The sequence below is a fragment of the Heptranchias perlo genome, chromosome 42, assembly GCF_035084215.1.
Source record: "Heptranchias perlo isolate sHepPer1 chromosome 42, sHepPer1.hap1, whole genome shotgun sequence".
Taxonomy (NCBI): Eukaryota; Metazoa; Chordata; class Chondrichthyes; order Hexanchiformes; family Hexanchidae; genus Heptranchias; species Heptranchias perlo.
In genome coordinates this window covers 10,659,974-10,679,011 of record NC_090366.1, presented here as the reverse complement: position 1 = coordinate 10,679,011, position 19,038 = coordinate 10,659,974, and the positions used below count along the sequence as shown (strand labels likewise).

At 42.7% G+C, this 19,038-nt stretch overlaps 1 protein-coding gene across 5 annotated transcripts in view; it reads right to left on the bottom strand.

Moving 5' to 3' along the window:
* The window catches only part of LOC137306185 (uncharacterized), a 50,396-nt gene that overhangs the window by 10,692 nt on the left and 20,666 nt on the right, over positions 1-19,038 (bottom strand). For all 5 annotated transcript variants that reach the window (XM_067975268.1, XM_067975272.1, XM_067975270.1 and 2 more), the window contains 8 exons: positions 16,473-16,751; positions 15,857-15,917; positions 15,614-15,685; positions 13,460-13,534; positions 12,038-12,118; positions 11,180-11,260; positions 1,984-2,049; positions 278-340 (listed from right to left, as the gene is read on the bottom strand). In XM_067975268.1, coding sequence (XP_067831369.1) covers positions 278-340; positions 1,984-2,049; positions 11,180-11,260; positions 12,038-12,118; positions 13,460-13,534; positions 15,614-15,685; positions 15,857-15,917; positions 16,473-16,751 — 778 coding nt within the window. The remainder of the gene's footprint in view (positions 1-277; positions 341-1,983; positions 2,050-11,179; positions 11,261-12,037; positions 12,119-13,459; positions 13,535-15,613; positions 15,686-15,856; positions 15,918-16,472; positions 16,752-19,038) is intronic.

Here is a 19,038-nt window from a genome sequence, read left to right as displayed (position 1 = left end):
AAAGGCTAGAAATAGTCCAGTATCATAATTGAATATAATCAGAGGTTGATGTCTAATGGTTCAATTAACTTAAAGCATATGAAAATCCTCCGCAATTTTAATGGAAGTATTATCCTAATTAAAATGAAGAGTCTTTGCTTGGAAGAATTTCATAGGAAACTCATTCACAATATCACACAGTGGGATTTTAACCCTTCAGTGTAGGCCTATTAACATTATTCTCCAGCATTACTTTCCAGGTCTACATTTTATGTCCTCTGCAGTTATATCCACTCACCTGCTTTCAACATTCTCCTTTAATCCAGTTTTGCAGCATGACATCCAGACACAACAGCAATGCCTTCGGGGCAAATACAGGTTTTAGTGCAGAAATAAAAAGTGTAGCTGCTTTTGAAAAGTAGTCACAGATGTTAAAAACACAACTTGAACAAAGTCAGCCATTTGAAATGAGGGTTATACAATCCATATATGAAATGTTTTTACTTGATTCAATTCCTAAGGTAAATGGGATATTATCAAACTGTGCCAGATAGATTTTGTTCAGGGTGCTTAATGAATTAATTCACCTGTCAAGGCTTCTAATGTCGTTGGTGTAATACGTTTAAAATACTTCCATTGCTGGTCCAATAGACAAGTGTATTCATCCTGTGGGAAGTTGAGCCTACAGAACAGGGAAGGTCCCATGTTTCATACCCCTTCTTCGCTGCGTTCGCTGATCTCAGTTAGGGCAGAAGCAGAGGGAAGACAACTGGCCTAAGTGCCTCTGGGTTAGGGATAGGGTTGGAGAAATTGGCCAGAATTTCCACTCCTGATTGCTGTCCAGTCAACCCTGCTGCAAGTGTATCTGTGCGTTGGGAGGTGAGTACAAGGCAGGGTTCGGCTGTGATACCCACCATCACTACTATCACGCTTTAATAGCTCACCCATATTTACCACTGAGGCTCGTCTGTTAATAATGGCGCTTGGAAATGTTATAGTGGGAAAAAGAAATTGGTGCTAATGGTCGTGTATTCCAACACGGAGCCATTGCCTTCAGGAGTTCTGAAAATTGGCCACAAAATATAATCTTTTTTCCTGTTCCCAGCAATTTTTGGACTCAAATTATTATGCATCATCCTTTGACATATGGGTTCAGCAGTAAAATCTGAATTATTTTCAACAGACTACCAAATATTAGCAGAACCCAGTTTGGGCTTCCTGATCGATTCTGTAGACCCTGTGTTTATTATCTATCAATTATCTATCATGTGTAAAATAATGAACCATTAAAATGGGTTCTACAGCGTGCTATATTGTCCCAGTGCCAGACTCCTAGCTGGGCTCCAGTTTAACACAACAGCACAAGGTATCTGCAGCTGGACTCCCACAAAGACTCCAGAAAACATTCAGATGCTTAATTAGGTGACGGAGGCAGCTAAGGGGCTTAATTTTGAAACAACTTGGAAACCATGCCGCCCATTATAGAAACCACCTAATTTTAATTTCCATTAAAAATGGGTGGCTGATTGATAGCATCAGGTTTATGCCTGGGCGGAAGGTTGAAAATCTACACCAACACCACCTACAATATGGTCAAATTCAACACTCCGGCAGGAATGTAAAATAGGCGGTAGCGGATCAGTCGCCCGTTAAACACCCTGCTCGATTCTCCTTTCCATTCGCTCGACTGGAAAGGAAAAAAGTCGGGTGGGTTGTATAACGGATTGCCCATCTGCTACCGTCCTTTTTGCACCCTAAAGTTGAATTTCATCCCCAATGAACAGAGAGAAAATAGTGTGGAATTGCAAAGTGAAAGTCTCTCAGTACCAAGCAATGAATTGTTTCGACACGTGGCGTACCAAGCACATACCCAGTGTGGATTCAGTGGTGCATTTTCGCCAGCTGTCACTCATCAGCCTCTCCATCGTAAGAATAAATGAATTTAAAAGTTGTACAGAAATTAGCCAACAGGCCTCCACTCCAAAATGAAATTTAAACCCTTACCTCAAGCACCCCTGTTCATTCAGTGATCTCCCGCTACAGCAGGATAGCAAGATGCCACAAAGATTTCTGGAAAGTAAAACCACAGCTGGACATTTCAGAAAAAAGGAGGCTTATGATGAATGTCAGGTTCATAATACAGTAATGAATCGAGCAGAATACAGAAAGTGCAGAGAAGAACTGAAAATTAGCCTTAAAATTAGAGCTAGGCCGTTCAGGGGTGATGTCAGAAAGCACATCTTCACACAAAAGGGAGTGGAAATCTGGAACTCTTCCCCCCCCCCCCAAAAAAAGTTGCTGAGGCTGGGGGTCACTTGAAAATTTCAAAACTGAGATTGATAGATTTTTGTTAGGCAAGGGTATTAAGGGTAACAGAACCAAGGCAGGTGGATGCAGTTAAGATACGGATCAGCCATGATCTAATTGAATGGCGGAACAGGCTTGAGTGACTGTATGGCTTACTCCTGTTCCTATCAAAAAGGAAATAAGAGGAATAAAGAGAGTATAGGAGAAAAGATTTGCAGGTAACATAAAAGAGAACACTAAAGTCTTTTTAAATATATAAAGAGTAAAAGGATAGTCAAAGGAAGGTAGAGCCGATTAGGGGCCAAAAAGGAATCTTCTTGTGGAGGAAGAGGACATGGCTGAGGTACTGAATGAATACCTTGCATATGTCTTCATAAAAGAAGAGGATGCTGCCAGTGTCACAGTAAAGGAGGAGAGGATAGAGACATTGGATAAGATGAAAATAGATAAAGAGGAGGTGCTTCAATTGGCAGCGTTCAAAGTAGAAAAGTCACCCGGTCCGGATGGGATGCAACCTAGGTTGCTGAGGGTTGCAACAGTGGAAATAGCAGCGGCTCTGGCACAAATTTCAATCCTCCTTGGATATGGGAGTGGTGCCAGAGGACTGGAGGGTTGCAAATGTTACACTCCTATTCAAAAAGGAGAGGGGGATAAATCTGGTAACTATATATTTTTATCTCAACCAACATCGCAAACAGATCATCTGGTCACTATCTCATTTCTGTTTGTGGGACCTTGCTGTGCGCAAACTGGCTGCCGCGTTTCCTACATTTCAACTGTGACTACACTTCAAAAGTACTTCATCGTCTGTAAAGCACTTTGGGAAGTCCTGAGATTGTGAAAGGTGCAATATAAATGCAAGTCTTTCTCTCTTTTCTTTTATAGGCCAGTCAGCCTAATATTGGTGGTGGGAAACTTCTAGAGACCATAATCCGGGATAAAATGAATTATCACTTGGAAGACTGAGTTAATAAATGACAGCCAACACAGATTTGTTAAAGGCAAATCATGTCTGACAAACTTGATTGAGGTCGTCAATGAAATAACAGACAGGGTTGATGAAGGTAGTGCAGTACTTATGTACATAGGAACATAGGAACAGGAGTAGGCCATTCAGTCCCTCGTGCCTGCTCCGCCATTTGATAAGATCATGGCTGATCTGTGATCTAACTCCATATACCTGCCTTTGGCCCAAATCCCTTAATACCTTTGGTTGACAAAAAGCTAACTATCTCAGATTTAAATTTGAGCTAGTATCAACTGCCGTTTGCGGAAGAGAGTTCCAAACTTCTACAACCCTTTGTGTGTAGAAATGTTTTCTAATCTCGCTCCTGAAAGGTCTGGCTCTAATTTTTAGGCTGTGCCTCCTACTCCTAAAATCCCCAACCAGCGGAAATAGTTTCTCTCTATCCACCCTATCCGTTCCCCTTAATATCTTATAAACTTCGATCAGATCACCCCTTAACCTTCGAAACTCTAGAGAATACAACCCCAATTTGTGTAATCTCTCCTCGTAACTTAACCCTTGAAGTCCGGGTATCATTCTAGTAAAGCTACGCTGCACTCCCTCCAAGGCCAATATGTCCTTTCGAAGGTGCGGTGCCCAGAACTGCTCACATGGACTTCCAAAAGCATTTGATATAGTGCCACATACAGTGGTATCCCGCACGGGTCAGTATTAGGACCACAACTCATTTTGATGTATATTAATGGCGTGGGCTTGGGTATAGGAGACATAATTTCAAAGTTTGCAGACGACACAAAACTTGGAAACATTGTAAACAGTGAGGAGGATAGTAGCAGACCTCAAGAGGACATAGACAGACTGGTGAAATGGGCAGACACATTGCATTAAATTTCACCTGCTCGGAAGTGTGAAGTGATGTATTATGGAAGGAAGAATGAAGAGAGGCAATATAAACTAAATGGCACAATTTTAAAGGGGGTGCAGGAATGGAGAGAACTGGAGGTTCACATGCATAAATCTTTGAAGGTGGCAAGATAAGTTGATACGGCTGTTAAAAAATCATACCAGATCCCTGGCTTTATAAATAGAGGCAGAGTACAAAAGCAAGGAAGTTATGATAACCCTTTATGAATCACTGGTTAGACCTCAGATGGAGTATTGTGTTCAATTCTGGGCATCACACTTTAGGAAGGATGTCAAGGCCTTGGAGAGGGTACAGAGGAAATTTACTAAAATGGTACCACAATTCAGGGACTTCAGTTTCATAGAGGTGTTCTAAATTATGAGGGGTTTTGATAGAGAGAAACTGTCTCCACTAGCAGGAGGGTCGGTAACCAGAGGACACAGCTTTAAGATAATTGGCAAAAGAACGGTGGCGGGGGGGAAGGAATAAGGAGACTTTTTTTTAAACACAGCGAATTGTTATGATCTGGAATGCACTGCTTGAAAGGGTGGTGGAAGCAGATTCAATAGTAACTTTCAAAAGGGAATTGGATATATATTTGAAAACGATGAAATTGCAGGGCTATGGAGAAACAGCACGAGAAAGGGACTAATTGAATAGCTCCTTCAAAGAGCTGGAACAGGCACGGTGGGCCAAATGGCCTCCTCCTGTGCTGTATGATTCTAAGAAACCATTTATATGTTGCTTTGTAGAGCAGGGTGGGAGATCAAATGCACAATTTATTTTTCGATGAAAACCAAATGAGTACAAGAACACAGTATTAGGGAGGCAAGATTTAGAATGTGGAATAAACCCAGTCATGTTCACAGCAAGTCATGCTGATTTCGAACAGAGCCTCTGAAGTTGCACCAGCACTTAATGCTCATCTGACATTCCTCTCTGCCATTTCAGCCTCAAAATAAATGCACTAAAAAGAGAAAGGGCCGGAGAAGCAAAAGCGAAGGAAAATAGAGGCGAATTAGAGAATATCGTCATCATCATCATGACCAACTTGTATTTATATAGTGCTTTTAATGTATACAGGGGTCCCAAGCCACAACAAATGAGATTAATGGATCAGATAAACAACAGCGACCAAGCAGAATTTAAATCCGGCTGAAAATTACTTTCCGCTGGACCAATATGTTGAGTTGTCATTCCTCTCTCTGCTATTTTAATATGGGTGTTAAGTACTTTGTTCTAAATGGGTTAATGTTCACTTTAATGTAATTAACAATGCCCCACCTAAGTGCCCCACCTAAGATACCCAACAGCAATTTGTAGGTTATTGGTTGTGGACTGTGATTACAGTGCCAGGTTGGCTCAGTCAGCAGTACTCTTGCCTCAGACTTGCCAGGTTGCAGGTTCAAACCCCATTGCAGCACTTCAGCCCATAATCTAGGCTGGCACTTCAGCGCAGTACTAGGGGCAATCTGCATTGGTAGAGGTCTTTTGGAGATGCTAAACCTCTCTGTTCAGCTGCACATAAAAAAATCCCATTTCATTATTTAGTAAGACCAGTAAAGAACCCTTCACCACCTCTAATCCCATTTGCTGTTTGCAGAACTTTGCTGTGCTCAAATTGGTTGCTCTGGTAGAAAGTGGGAAGTGGTGTCCCGCAGGGATCCATGCTGGTATCACTGTTATTCACCGTATACATAAATGATTTGGACTCCGAAATGTTGAAATTTGCAGATACCAAATTGGTGGGTGTTGCTAATAATGTGGAAGGCTGCATCAAAATACAAGAAGAAGGAAAAGAAAGACTTTAAAAACTTGCATTTCTATAGCGCCTTTCACGACCTCAGGATGTCCCAAAGTGCTTTACAGCCAATGAAGTACTTTTGAAGTGTGGTCACTGTTGTAATGTAGGAAACACAGCAGCCAAATAAACAGGCTTACAGAGTGGGGGGATAAATGTCAAATAAAATTCAGTATGGTGCAGTGTGAGGTGGATCATTCACGGGTACGGTAGCATAGTGGTTATGTTACTGGACTAGTAATCTGGAGTCATGAGTTCAAATCACGCCACAGCAGCTGGGGAATTTAAATTCAATTAATTAAATAAAAAGTCTGGAATTAAAAAAAAACTAGTATCAGTAATGGTGGCCATGAAACGACCGGATTGACGTAAAAACCCATCTGGTTCACTAATGCCCTTTAGGGAAGGAAACCTGCCGTCCTTACCCGGTCTGGCCTACATGTGACTCCAGACCCACAGCAATGTGGATGATTCTTAACTGCCCTCTAAAATGGCCGAGCAAGCCACTCAGTTGTAAAATCTCGCTAAAAAAAGTCATAATAAGAATAAAACCGGATGGGTCACCAGGCATTGGACCACTAGGCACCGGACACGACAAAGGCAAACCAAGTCCAATCAACCCTGCAAAGTCCTCCTCACGAACATCTGGGGACTTGTGCCAAAATTGGGATAGCTGTCCCACAGACTAGTCAAGCAACAGCCTGACATAACCATACTCACAGAATCATACCTTTCAGCCAACGTCCCAGACTCTTCCATCACCATCCCTGGGTATGTCCTGTCCCACTGGCAGGACAGACCCATCAGAGGTGGCAGTACAGTAATATACAGCCAGGAGGGAGCGGCCCTGGGATTGACTCCGGACCCCATGAAATCTCATGGCATCAGGTCAAACATGCTCAAGGAAACCTCCTGCTGATTACCATTCCCGTCCTCCCTCAGCTGATGAATCAGTCCTCTTCCATCTTGAGCTCCACTTGGAGGAAGCACTGAGGGTAGCAAGGGCACAGAATGTACTCTAGGTGGGGGACGTCAATGTCCATCACCAAGAGTGGCTCGGTAGCACCACTACTGACCGAGCTGGCCGAGTCCTGAAGGACATAGCTGCCAGACTGGGCATGCGGCAGGCGGTGAGCGAACCAACACGAGGGAAAAACCTACTTGATCTCGTCCTCACCAAACTACCTGTCTCAGATGCATCTGTCCATGACAGTATTGGTAGGAGTGACCACCGCACAGTCCTCGTGGAGATGAAGTCCCGTCTTCGCATTGAGGACACCATCCAACGTGTTGTGTGGCACTATCACCGTGCGAAATGGGATAGATTCAGAACAGATCTAGCAGCTCAAAACTGGGCATCCATGAGGTGCTGTGGGCCATCAGCAGCAGCAGAATTGTATTCCAGCAAAATCTGTAACCTCATGGCCCAGCATATTCCTCACTCCACCATTATCAACAAGCCAGGGGATCAACCCTGGTTCAATGAGGAGTGTAGAAGAGCATGCCAGGAGCAGCACCAGGCGTACCTAAAAATGAGGTGGCAACCTGGTGAAGCTACAACTCAGGACTACATGCATGCTAAACAGCGGAAGCAACATGCTATAGAGAGAGCTAAGCGATTCCACAACCAACGGATCAGATCAAAGCTCTGCAGTCGTGAATGGTGGTGTACAATTAAACAACTAACGGGAGGAGGAGGCTCTGTAAACATCCCCATCCTCAATGATGGCGGAGTCCAGCGCGTGAGTGCAAAAGACAAGGCTGAACCATTTGCAACCATCTTCAGCCAGAAGTGCCGAGTGGATGATCCATCTCGGCCTCCTCCCAATTTCCCTACCATCACAGAAGCCAGTCTTCAGCCAATTCGATTCACTCCACGTGATATCAAGAAACCGCTCAGTGCACTGGATACAGCAAATGCTATGGGTCAATACAGCATCCCGGCTGTAGTGCTGAAGGCTTATGCTCCAGAACCAGCCGCGCCTCTAACCAAACTGTTCCATTAAAGCTACAACAGTGGCATCTACCAGACAATGTGGAAAATTGTCCAGGAATGTCCTGTCCACCAAAAGCAGGACAAATCCAATCCGGCCAATTACCGCCCCATCAGTCTACTCTCAATCATCAGCAAAGTGATGGATGGTGTCGTCAACGGTGCTATCAAGCGGCACTTACTCACCGATGCTCAGTTTGGGTTCCGCCAGGACCACTCGGCTCCAGACCTCATTACAGCCTTGGTTCAAACATGGACAAAAGAGCTGAATTCCAGAGGTGAGGTGAGAGTAACTGCCCTTGACATCAAGGCAGCATTTGACCGAGTGTAGCACCAAGGAGCCCTAGTAAAATTGAAGTCAATGGGAATCAGGGGGAAACTCTCCAGTGGCTGGAGTCATACCTGGCACAAAGGAAGATGGTAGTGGTTGTTGCAGGCCAATCATCTCAGCCCCAGGACATTGCTGCAGGAGTTCCTCAGGTCAGTGTCCTAGGCCCAACCACCTTCAGCTGCTTCATCAATGACCTTCCCTCCATCATAAGGTCAGAAATGGGGATGTTCGCTGATGATTGCGCAGTATTCAGTTCCATTCGCAACCCCTCAGATAAAGAAGCAGTCCGTGCCCGCATGCAGCAAGACCTGGACAACATCCAGGCTTGGGCTGATAAGAAACAAGTAACATTCGCGCCAGACAAGTGCCAGGCAATGACCATCTCCAACAAGAGAGAGTCTAACCACCTCCCCTTGACATTCAACGGCATTACCATCGCCAAATCCCCCACTATCAACATCCTGAGGGTCACCATTGACCAGAAACTTAACTGGACGAGCCACATAAATACTGTGGCTACAAGAGCAGGTCAGAGGCTGGGTATTCTGCAGCGAGTGACTCACCTCCTGACTCCCCAAAGCCTTTCCACCATCTACAAGGCATAAGTCAGGAGTGTGATGGAACACTCTCCACTTGCCTGGATGAGTGCAGCTCTGACAACACTCAAGAAGCTCGACACCATACAGGACAAAGCAGCCCGATTGATTGGTACCCCATCCACCACCCTAAACATTCACTCCCTTCACCACCGGCGCACTGTGACGGCAGTGTGTACCATCCACAGGATGCACTGCAGCAACTCGCCAAGGCTTCTTCGACAGCACCTCCCAAACACGCGAACTCTACCACCGAGAAGGACAAGGGCAGCAGGCACATGGGAACAACACCACCTGCTCGTTCCCCTCCAAGTCACACACCATCCCGACTTGGAAATATATCGCCGTTCCTTCATCGTCGCTGGGTCAAAAACCTGGAACGCCCTATATAACAGCACTGTGGGAGAACCTTCACCACACGGACTGCAGCAGTTCAAGAAGGCGGCTCACTACCACCTTCTCAAGGGCAATTAGGGATGGGCAATAAATGCTGGCCAGGCCAGCGACGCCCACATCCCATGAATGTATAAAACATCATTTTGGTAGGATGCATAAGGAGATCACTTCTTCCTTGGAGGGTGAGAAATTAAATGGGGTAGACTAGTAAAGAAATCTGGGAATACAGATGCATAAATCACGAAAAGCAGCAACACAAGTTGATAAGGGCATACAGAGTGCAAACAAAGGACTGGATTCATTTCTAAAAGATTTGAATACAAAAGCAAGGAGGTAATGTTAAATTTATATGGAACTTGATTAGTCCACACTTGGAATACTGCATGCAGTTCTGGTCTCCATATTATAAAAAGGGTAATGAAGTACTGGAGAAAGTGCAGAAAAAATTTACAAGGATGTCACCAGAAATGAGAGGATGCAACTATCAGGAAAGACTGAGTAGGCTGGGGCTTTTTTCTCTGGGAAAGAGAAGACCTGACAGAGGTCTTTAAAATCATGAAAGGGTTTGATCGGATGGATGAGGAGAAATTATTTCCACTTGTGGGTGAGTGTAGAATTAGCGGGCATCAAAATAAGACAGCCACTAACAGGACAAAGCAGTCCGCTTGATTGGCACCCCATCCACCACCCTAAACATTCACTCCCTTCACCACCGGCGCACAGTGTACACCATCCACAGGATGCACTGCAGCAACTCGCCAAGGCTTCCTCGACAGCACCTCACAAACCTGTGACCTCTACCACCTAGAAGGACAAGAGCAGCAGGCACATGGGAACAACACCACCTGCACGTTGCCCTCCAAGTCACACACCATCCTGACTTGGAAATATATCGCCGTTCCTTCATCGTCGCTGGGTCAAAATCCTGAAACTCCCTCCCTAACAGCACTGTGGGAGAACCGTCACCACACGGACTGCAGCGGTTCAAGAAGGCGGCTCACCACCGCCTTCTCACGGGCAATTAGGGATGGGCAATAAATGCCGGCCTTGCCAGCGACACAGTGAACGAATAAATAAAAATCAAATAAAAATTTTAGAAGGAATCCCTTTACACAGTGTTGAGATTGCGCAATTCGCTGTCACATGCAGTGTTTGAAGCAGATAGCAATAACACATTTAAAGGGAGGCTTGATGCATTTGCGAGGGTGAAAGAAATAAAGGGATACGGGACAGAGTTGGAAGAGGCAATTAGAGTGGGAGGAAGTTTCTATGGAATATAAACAGCGGCATAGACCATTTGGGCCAAATGGCCTGTTTCTGTGCTGTAAATTTTACGTAATTCTATGTGTGCCTGCATAAAATAGCAAATACGCTTCAAATGTAACTAATTGAATAAGGAGTCTCCCTTTTCACATTCGTTCCTGAGATGTGGGCCACACCAGCAAGGCAGCATTACCCATCCCTAATTGTACTTTTATGACAATCTGGCAGACTTCATATTTTTTCTTTCCATGTACCATCCTACAAATTACCAGATTTATTGAATTTATATTTCACAATTTGTGATGGTGGGATTTGAAGTCATGACCTCTACGGTTGCTAGCCCACTACCATAACCACTAGGCTACCATACCCCCAGAAAAACAAACGTGTCACTGCCGTGACCCACAAATGATCCAAGGACTTATATAAATTCAGTTTTCTTCTATGGACAGAGGCTTAAAAGTCCTGTCAGCAGGTGAAAGGAAATTAGTGAAAGACGAAGGAAATTATTGAAAGATGGGGTTTGGACAGGAAAGTAACTTTCTGCAGGCAAATCTACTTGCAAGCAGTTTGATTGAGTTGTTCTTCTTGGGATTCATACCAAATCAAATTATACATTTCTACTCCAAAGTTAAGACTTACCCAGTTTTAGTTTCACCCTGCGATTCACTCTTGTTTCGCAACACATTGCTGCAGCATGATATTGAAAGGCCACTCAGGCTCCTGTGAGGGAAAGGATGGTCAGTGCACAGTGGTAGTTCCCTAAACGTTGCCATACAGCATTCGAAGGAGAATACTTGTAATGTTCTAACATTAGCTCCACCATGTGGCCAGAGGACAAATGTGAGGGAGATAATCAGCATTCGCAAATATCCAGACCAAAAACACAAATTTGTATACAAGGACAGATTTGAATGTGGGAAATGTAAAAGCTACATTTTGGAACAAGAAATAGTAAATGCAAATGTCTGGTAACAAACGTGGGAGAGGATGTGGATGTGATTGCTGATTATACAGTCTATGTAAAGCCATTAACAATGCGAATGAAATGCTAAGATCCATCCCCAAGACATTGATCTAGAAGTTGAAAAAAAACAAACATTCTAATTCCCGAAGGACATATTTGCCTTGTAGAATATTGGGTGTGTGAAAAAGACTCCAAGCAAAATCAAAGTACCAATTAAATTCTTCAAACAGTAGTTGGATAAATGTCTGGTGTCGATATAAACTCTGATGATCAAATACTCCACTAGGCACAATTTTTATTTTGTGCATGACGAGTGTCATCTGTGGAGGGCAATGGTTGTACGTGAAATATAGACAGACATTATATAAATTGAGTTACATGAATGGATAAAAACATTGTAGAGGGGCAAAATATATTAAAGGGTAGGAAAGTTAATAACACTAAATGAATTCTGAAGTAATCTCTGTTTCCACACAGGGAGGTTCAATTCTCCCTTCCCATCATAATAATTATTCCTGTTAATAGGCTGTTACCTTGGTTCTTCCACGTAAGGCGAGTTAGAATTGGTCTTGGATCCATTGGAGCAACACGCTACCCAGGTGCCTGAAAGATTTCTGTAAAATAGAGAAACAAACATCTTGATATTCCACATACTGGAGCTCTGATAAATTGAATAAAAAGGTGAAAGCAATTAACAAAGTATGTTCATATTGCATGGTGTGACAACCAAAAATGAACCTTACATTCCATGCTAGCTGTTATGTCCTCTTGTATCCAAGACAACTTAATTATTTTAAAGTAATACGTACATGAGGTAGGAGCGAACAAGGAAACTCAAGACTTTATTTAATTAACTGTTTGGATGCAGATTGAAACATAAGAAGTGCTATACTGCAGAAAAGAGAGCAGCATAAAAAGAACTGAATGAGAACTTGAAGAAAAAATTCAAGGAGTGGGAAGGAGCGACTGGGATGGATAGAGACAGATTCATAAGTTTACACTTGAGGCCAAAATATAATTGCAGAAATAATGGTGATGGGACAATGGGAGCAAATGCACAGGGAAGCTGGATTAAAGGGAAACATAAGGGGTGGAGGGATCAAACAAACAGAGGCAGTCTATATTATAGGAAATGAGAAATGTAGTAACTTAAAGAACTAGAAATAAAACACCAGCAGGGACTCTAGAGAAGCGTAGTGCTCCAATTATGAGACAGCTTCACTCGAAATCATGGGGCTTGGACCAAAAAGACATAGATTATGCACAATCTTCACATTTAGGATGCACTTACATTGCAGCTGTGAATCCGATTATCAGTTTCTGTTCCAGCCAGCCAGAATACAGTTTACGTTACCGGTTTGCTGCGTGGCTGGGATTTTAACTGTCTTGTAAAGGAGACAGTTGTGCTGCCTGACTGGGAACATGCATCCACAATGCTTTTTCCTCAAGGGTTAAGATCAGGACATGAGAGGAGCTCTGCTCTCTAAACATATATTTCAAGGTCACGTCGTTTTACAAAATGTCCATGGGTCCAACAACAACCCCCCCCCCGCCAACCCTCGGAGCACTTTTTAATAAAACAGTTTGACGCTCTACTAGATTTACACTACATGCGCTGGTAGATTTTTAACTTGCTGCCTGGGCACAAAACTCGTGTTGCAGATCAGTCACCAGTTACATATCACCATGTGCCACCCCCCCGATTTATAATCAGAATAAAAATCCAGCAGTTTCTGAGACGGGCGATCAACCTGCAGCCGCAGTTATGCCCCGAATGTCAAGTTGAAAATCCAACTTATGGTGTCAAACCCAAGTAGTTCAAGGTTATTCACTCCCGAAAGTCTCATTCTGATTGCTCTGGCAGTCATATCATGCCGTAACTCAAGATTTACAGTGTAAACTAACCCTAGTCGCCCAGTCAGAATGCCCTTGTTTCACACAGGGAGAGCCCTTACCCAGTTTCCTCATCGTCACAGATGTTCTCCGAAACTCTGTTGTTGCAGCAGGACACCCAGCAATAAAAGATGTATCTGTTAGAGAAATAATATAAATTATGCCATACTTGTTTTGATAAATCAGATCATCTGCATCAAATGTGAATGGAAAATAGTCTAATTTTAAAATTCAATGGCAAAGTTTCATAGTACAGGAATTACTGTTCTATTTCGAAGGGACTGACTATAACAATAGCTATTTCTATAAGTGTGTATACAGATGTAGATACAATTGACTGTCAATCATCCAATGAGGGAGGGAGGGAGGCAAACCGAGGAGGGAGGAGAAATGTGTTGTGATATCAACCCAGGAAGCAGCTGGGCAGTAATACGACATCAAGAATAGCTTCCCCCAACCATTAAAAAAGACAGTGTAGTTGTAGAACATCTTGGCAGAGAAAAAAGCTAATTCTAGGTCATAGGAACAGGAGTAGGCCATTCTCGAGCCTGCTCTGTCATTCTATTAGATCACTGGCTGATCTGTAGCTCAACTCCATTTACCTGCCTTAGCTCCATATCCCTTGATACCCTTACCTGACAAAAATCTATCGACTTCGGTCTTAAAAGCTCCAATTGTCCCAGCATCCACAACGTTTTGGGGGAACAGTGTTCCAGATTTCTACTACTGTGCGTGAAAAAGTGCTTCCTGATTCTGCTCCTGAATGGCCTGGCTCTAATTTTAAGATAATGTCCCCTTGTTCTCGATTCCTCCACTTGAGGAAATAGTTTCTCCATGTCGAACCTATTAAATCCTTTTAACATTTTAAACACCTCGATCAGATCACCCCTCAATCTTCTATACTCAAGGGAGTACAAGTCAATTTTATGCAACCTGTTTTGATAATTTAACCCTTTTAGCCCCGGTATCATTCTGGTGAATCTGCGTTGCACCCTCTCCAAGGCCAGTATATCCTTCCTGAGCTACAGTGCCCAAAACTAAATGCAGTTCTCCAGATGGAGTTTGACCAAGGCTCTATACCACTGAAGCATGACTTCTTCCCCTTTGTATTCCAGCCCCATTGAGATAAAGGCCAACATTCCATTAGCTGTTTTGATTGCTTTTTGTACCAGTCTACTAGGTTTTAATGATGTGTACTGCAACTCCAAGATCTCTGTTCCTCCACAGTTTCTAGTCTCTCGTCATTAAGAAAATACTCTGATTCATCTTTCTTGGGTCCAAAGTGGCTGACCTCACACTTGATATCAATCGATGACTTCAAGGAGGAACTGAATAATAGGATATTGACACGGGGAATTGAGGGGTAAAGAGTTATTAATGATTTTACATTTACATGAAGATTAGGGAGAGCCTTGGAAAAAAAATTGGGCAATTTGTAAAAAAATATATACTTTCACAGCAATTCTATGATCAAAAACAATGATAGAATAGAGAGGAAGAAATGATAGTCTACAAATTACTTTTGGAGCAACATTTAACACTTGTTTGGACATCCTCGGCTGCTATTTTATGGAAAGCTGCAATCAACATCAAATACGGGCAAACTATAATCCTCCATCTTTTGAAACAGTGAAAGCCTCTGTGTGCTGGATGCAGCGAAATTGTCAATTTATATATAAAGAACAGGGGGTAATTTTAACTTTTGGCGATGGTATAAAATGGGCGATATCGGATCAGCCACACATTATATACCCCACCTGGTTTTCCTTTACATTGACTTCAGTGGTGATGATTGCATTCAATAGAAAGGAAAATTGGCCAAAGTGTATAATGAGCAGCCGTTCCGATATTGCCTACTTCACGCCATCTGTGAAAGTTAAAATGACCCCCCCAGGTATTTTGTTGCACCTAACGCATGGAGGAAATCTTAGGGTACATTTTCAAGTTAAAGTCAATGGACGGGAAAAATCGGGCGGGGCGAATGATGGACGGTTAATTCGGTAGCGCCTATTTTATACTCTCGGCCAAAGTTAAAATTGCCCGTCTCCCCATTGTGGGTCGGTTGCTCCAAAAGTAATTCCTAGGCTATCATTGAAATCAATGGAAATGAAAAATCAGGCTGTTTCTGTGATAGGCGGGCGAACCACAATGCCAGTTTTATGCCCAGGTGGCAAGTTGAAAATCTACCCCAAGTTCTGAACTAGCTTGACACTCACCTGGTGAGGAAGCAGCACGGGCATTGACAGTCACAGCAGTTTATTCTGATCCTGGTAAAGATTATGCAGAATCTGCAAAATCAGAATGATGCATCTTAACTACATTTTCTACTGTAAAAAAAAATTAAACATAATTTGTACACAAGCATTATGTATATATTTGAAATTGCTGCAAGTCTTTCTTTAAGAGGATAATACAGTTAAATCAGACTGGGTAAAATAATTCAGCCTGTGGCCACTTACAAGATTACGGGTACAACCAGAAACAGAAGACACTTGAGCAGGCTATCAATAAATGGAGGATCTGTAAAAAGAAAATGGTTCACTGCATTTCAGATGGAGGTATTATATATCTCCAAGTTGCCTTACAAGAGAAGGAACTCATCCTGCTCTTTGTAGTAACATCATAAATGTGTTCAAGATTTGCTCTCTGATGGAATCATAAATAGGTTCATTTTAAATGGTCTTACATGGCCAAATGATTCCTTCTCTCACTGATGAGACTTTCGACTTCACGGTAATCTGGCCGAGCGGATCGCACACCCTTTAAGGAAGCCACCTGATTTTCTTGGCTCTTGCGTCCGAGTCAGAAGGTTGTGGGTTCAAGTCCCACTCCAGTGACTTGAGTACGTAATCTAGACTGACACTTCAGTGCGTACTGAGGGAGTGCTGCACTGTCAGAGATGTCATCTTCCACGTAAATGGGTGCAAAATATCCCATACATGGGTGCAAAAATGCATACACATAACACATCAACTGACTAAGGGTATTGTCATGGGTAATTTAGCATTATTGCAAAATGATAAATTATAGTATGTAATTGTTCAATACTAATAGATGTAATCACTTTGTACTCACCATAAATGGACAAGTTGTAGGGTTCGCTGTTTCTTTCACTAACAGGGCTGCTTGCAGTGCATTGGTATCCACCGGAATCGGTCTTGTTGAAACCAATTATCGTCAACGTGAGATTTCCAAAGGATAATATTATCCTCTCATTACTATGGAGAATTGTCCTATTGACAGACCAAACTATTCGGGTGAAATCGCCAAGTACATGACAGGTCAGACAAACCGAGTCATTCTGTTGCACTGGGTTTGAAACATTGGATGAAACATATACAAAGGAGATCGGTTCTGTGAATAGAGATGGGAACCAAGAATTAATCACCATTCTTGGATAGAAATATTGCAACAATTTCATTCAAAGAAGAAAAGGAATAAAATAGTTGCAACTGCAGGCAGCCTTTCATGACATCTTTCAGATACAACATTGAATAAAGCATTTTACCGCTTAATGTGCTTTTAAACTTTCCCTTTTATTCAGAGGCATATGTCATTGGGTAGATTTTCAACTTGCCAACAGGTAGAAAACTGGTGTTGTGGATTGACTGCCAGTTGAAAGAAATGGAAACGAAAATGGGGGTGATTGCTATAATGGGGGCTGACGAAACAGTTTTACGCCCAGGTGGTAAGTTGAGATTCTACCCCCCATGTGTTTTTCCAAACTAACTGTGTTCAGAAGTCCCAGTGTCATTGGCAGTATATTTTATTACTTGGTTCTATTAAATCAGTGATGACGGTAGTTTGCTCTTAATCGTGAGGGTGTTGATATCCTTGGGCTGCAGTTCTGTTTTACTTTTGGGAACTCTGAGCTCTTCAAGCCCAGATGTGTGAATTACAACACATTTCATTTTAACTTCTTTCAGCTCATCTGGAAGCTAGTTGAAGTCTATTGAGCATGCTCTCCCCCATTTTGCTTTCAATGGGTAAGGCCTTATCTGTATTGAATTATATCTGCCATAATTCTGCCCATTTGAAAATAGCAGCCCTGATCTTCCTCTTCTGCAAAATTGAGGTGTATCTTCGTAATAACAGAAACTCAGCCCACCAGAGAGATGGACCCTTGACCCCGTCTGATCTTCCAACCTCTCAGTCGTTTTTAGTGAGATCACTGGCTTTTGCTGAAGCAGGGGTGCCAAAATCATTTTCTACGATGGGCCTGATCCGACATCCTGGTATGGGGTGCAGGCCACATTCAGCAAGTTATTTGGTCACAGTGGGGTAGAAATAGGTATTTTTTTTGGGTGTAAACTGGGAACAGTATATACCAATTTCTGAGCGCGAGGTCCTGCACTGCATACGCACCACCATATTGGTCCTCACTGTTTTTGGCATTCTTGGCAGCTGACTGAAATCAGCATTGGATCAATTCAAACATGCAAAGTAGGGTCCTACACCTGTTTCAGGAACCTTCTGCAAATTGCTCGAAAAACTAGGAGCATGTTCTGTCCAAGCTCCAACTAGTTTTTTCAGTTCTACTGTCGCCTAAAAAGCAGTCTAAATCGGTAGGGAAAGATCACCTCCCCTGGCTCCCAGCAATACTGTGGGCTGATGTCAACCCGACATTGGCCCTCCTCCATTTTCCATCACCCAACTCCCAGGGCATACTGGCGATGCAGCAGGCCCAAATTTGATCCTCGACGTTGAGCGAGTTCCCTCTGGAGGTGCGACAGGTGTTGCAGCTCGCCTCTATTATTAAAATGAGGCGTGAGGCCCCATTTTGGAAAAGCTTCTGGCGCACACTTGAATTTCCACCCTACTATTTCTGCAGGTTTTAGCATGCAGTTCTTCAACAATTATCCCTCAGAAAATAGTTTCGATGACACAGCTATTTCATGGGCAATCACGAAGCATCATCAACAGCAGCATCACTTATACTAGCATTAGCAAACACTGATTACTGCTTTTTAAACGATGGTGCTAATTCAGTAAATTTATCTTTACGTAACTTTCCTGTGTGCTCATCATATTTGTCATCATGACTTTGAATGTTGCATTCTTTTACAAAACCTAGCTCTTGCTCACAAATCAAACATTTGGGCTTCACGTCCACAAAGAAGTTGGAAATTCATTTCGTAATTCATGTGGATGTTCTGGTTTAGCTAATTGGTGCCGAATGTGTTCTGGGATACAAACTGCACAGTTTAAGAGGGAGAGTACAGGAGTTACAGTAAGGATTATTGTCGGAGCTTCAAAAGCAATTAATTTTGCTTTTGTAAAAAGTTTGATTTTCTTTTGTAACAAAGGCACAGATGCTGGTAGTAATTGTTTTTCTCAAGTGAAGCATGGGTTTGGCTGAGCCAAAATAACTACTTTAAAAAAAATTAAATCATTGATTTGTTAGATTTATCATCACCATCAGTAAAGTAAATGTTGGGAATAAAAGCATATTAATGGATTTAGGCATGAACAGATCTGCCTCTCCAAGATTTATGGATTTGTATCATTAACATCTCCCCCTCCAACCCCATTTTTCAACTGTTCCCCTTTATCAGACCCTACATGAGGTCATAATAATTGTGTAGTTGTAACAAAATCACCAATAAATTGGCATTTTTCTTAAAACTACATAGTGCAACTC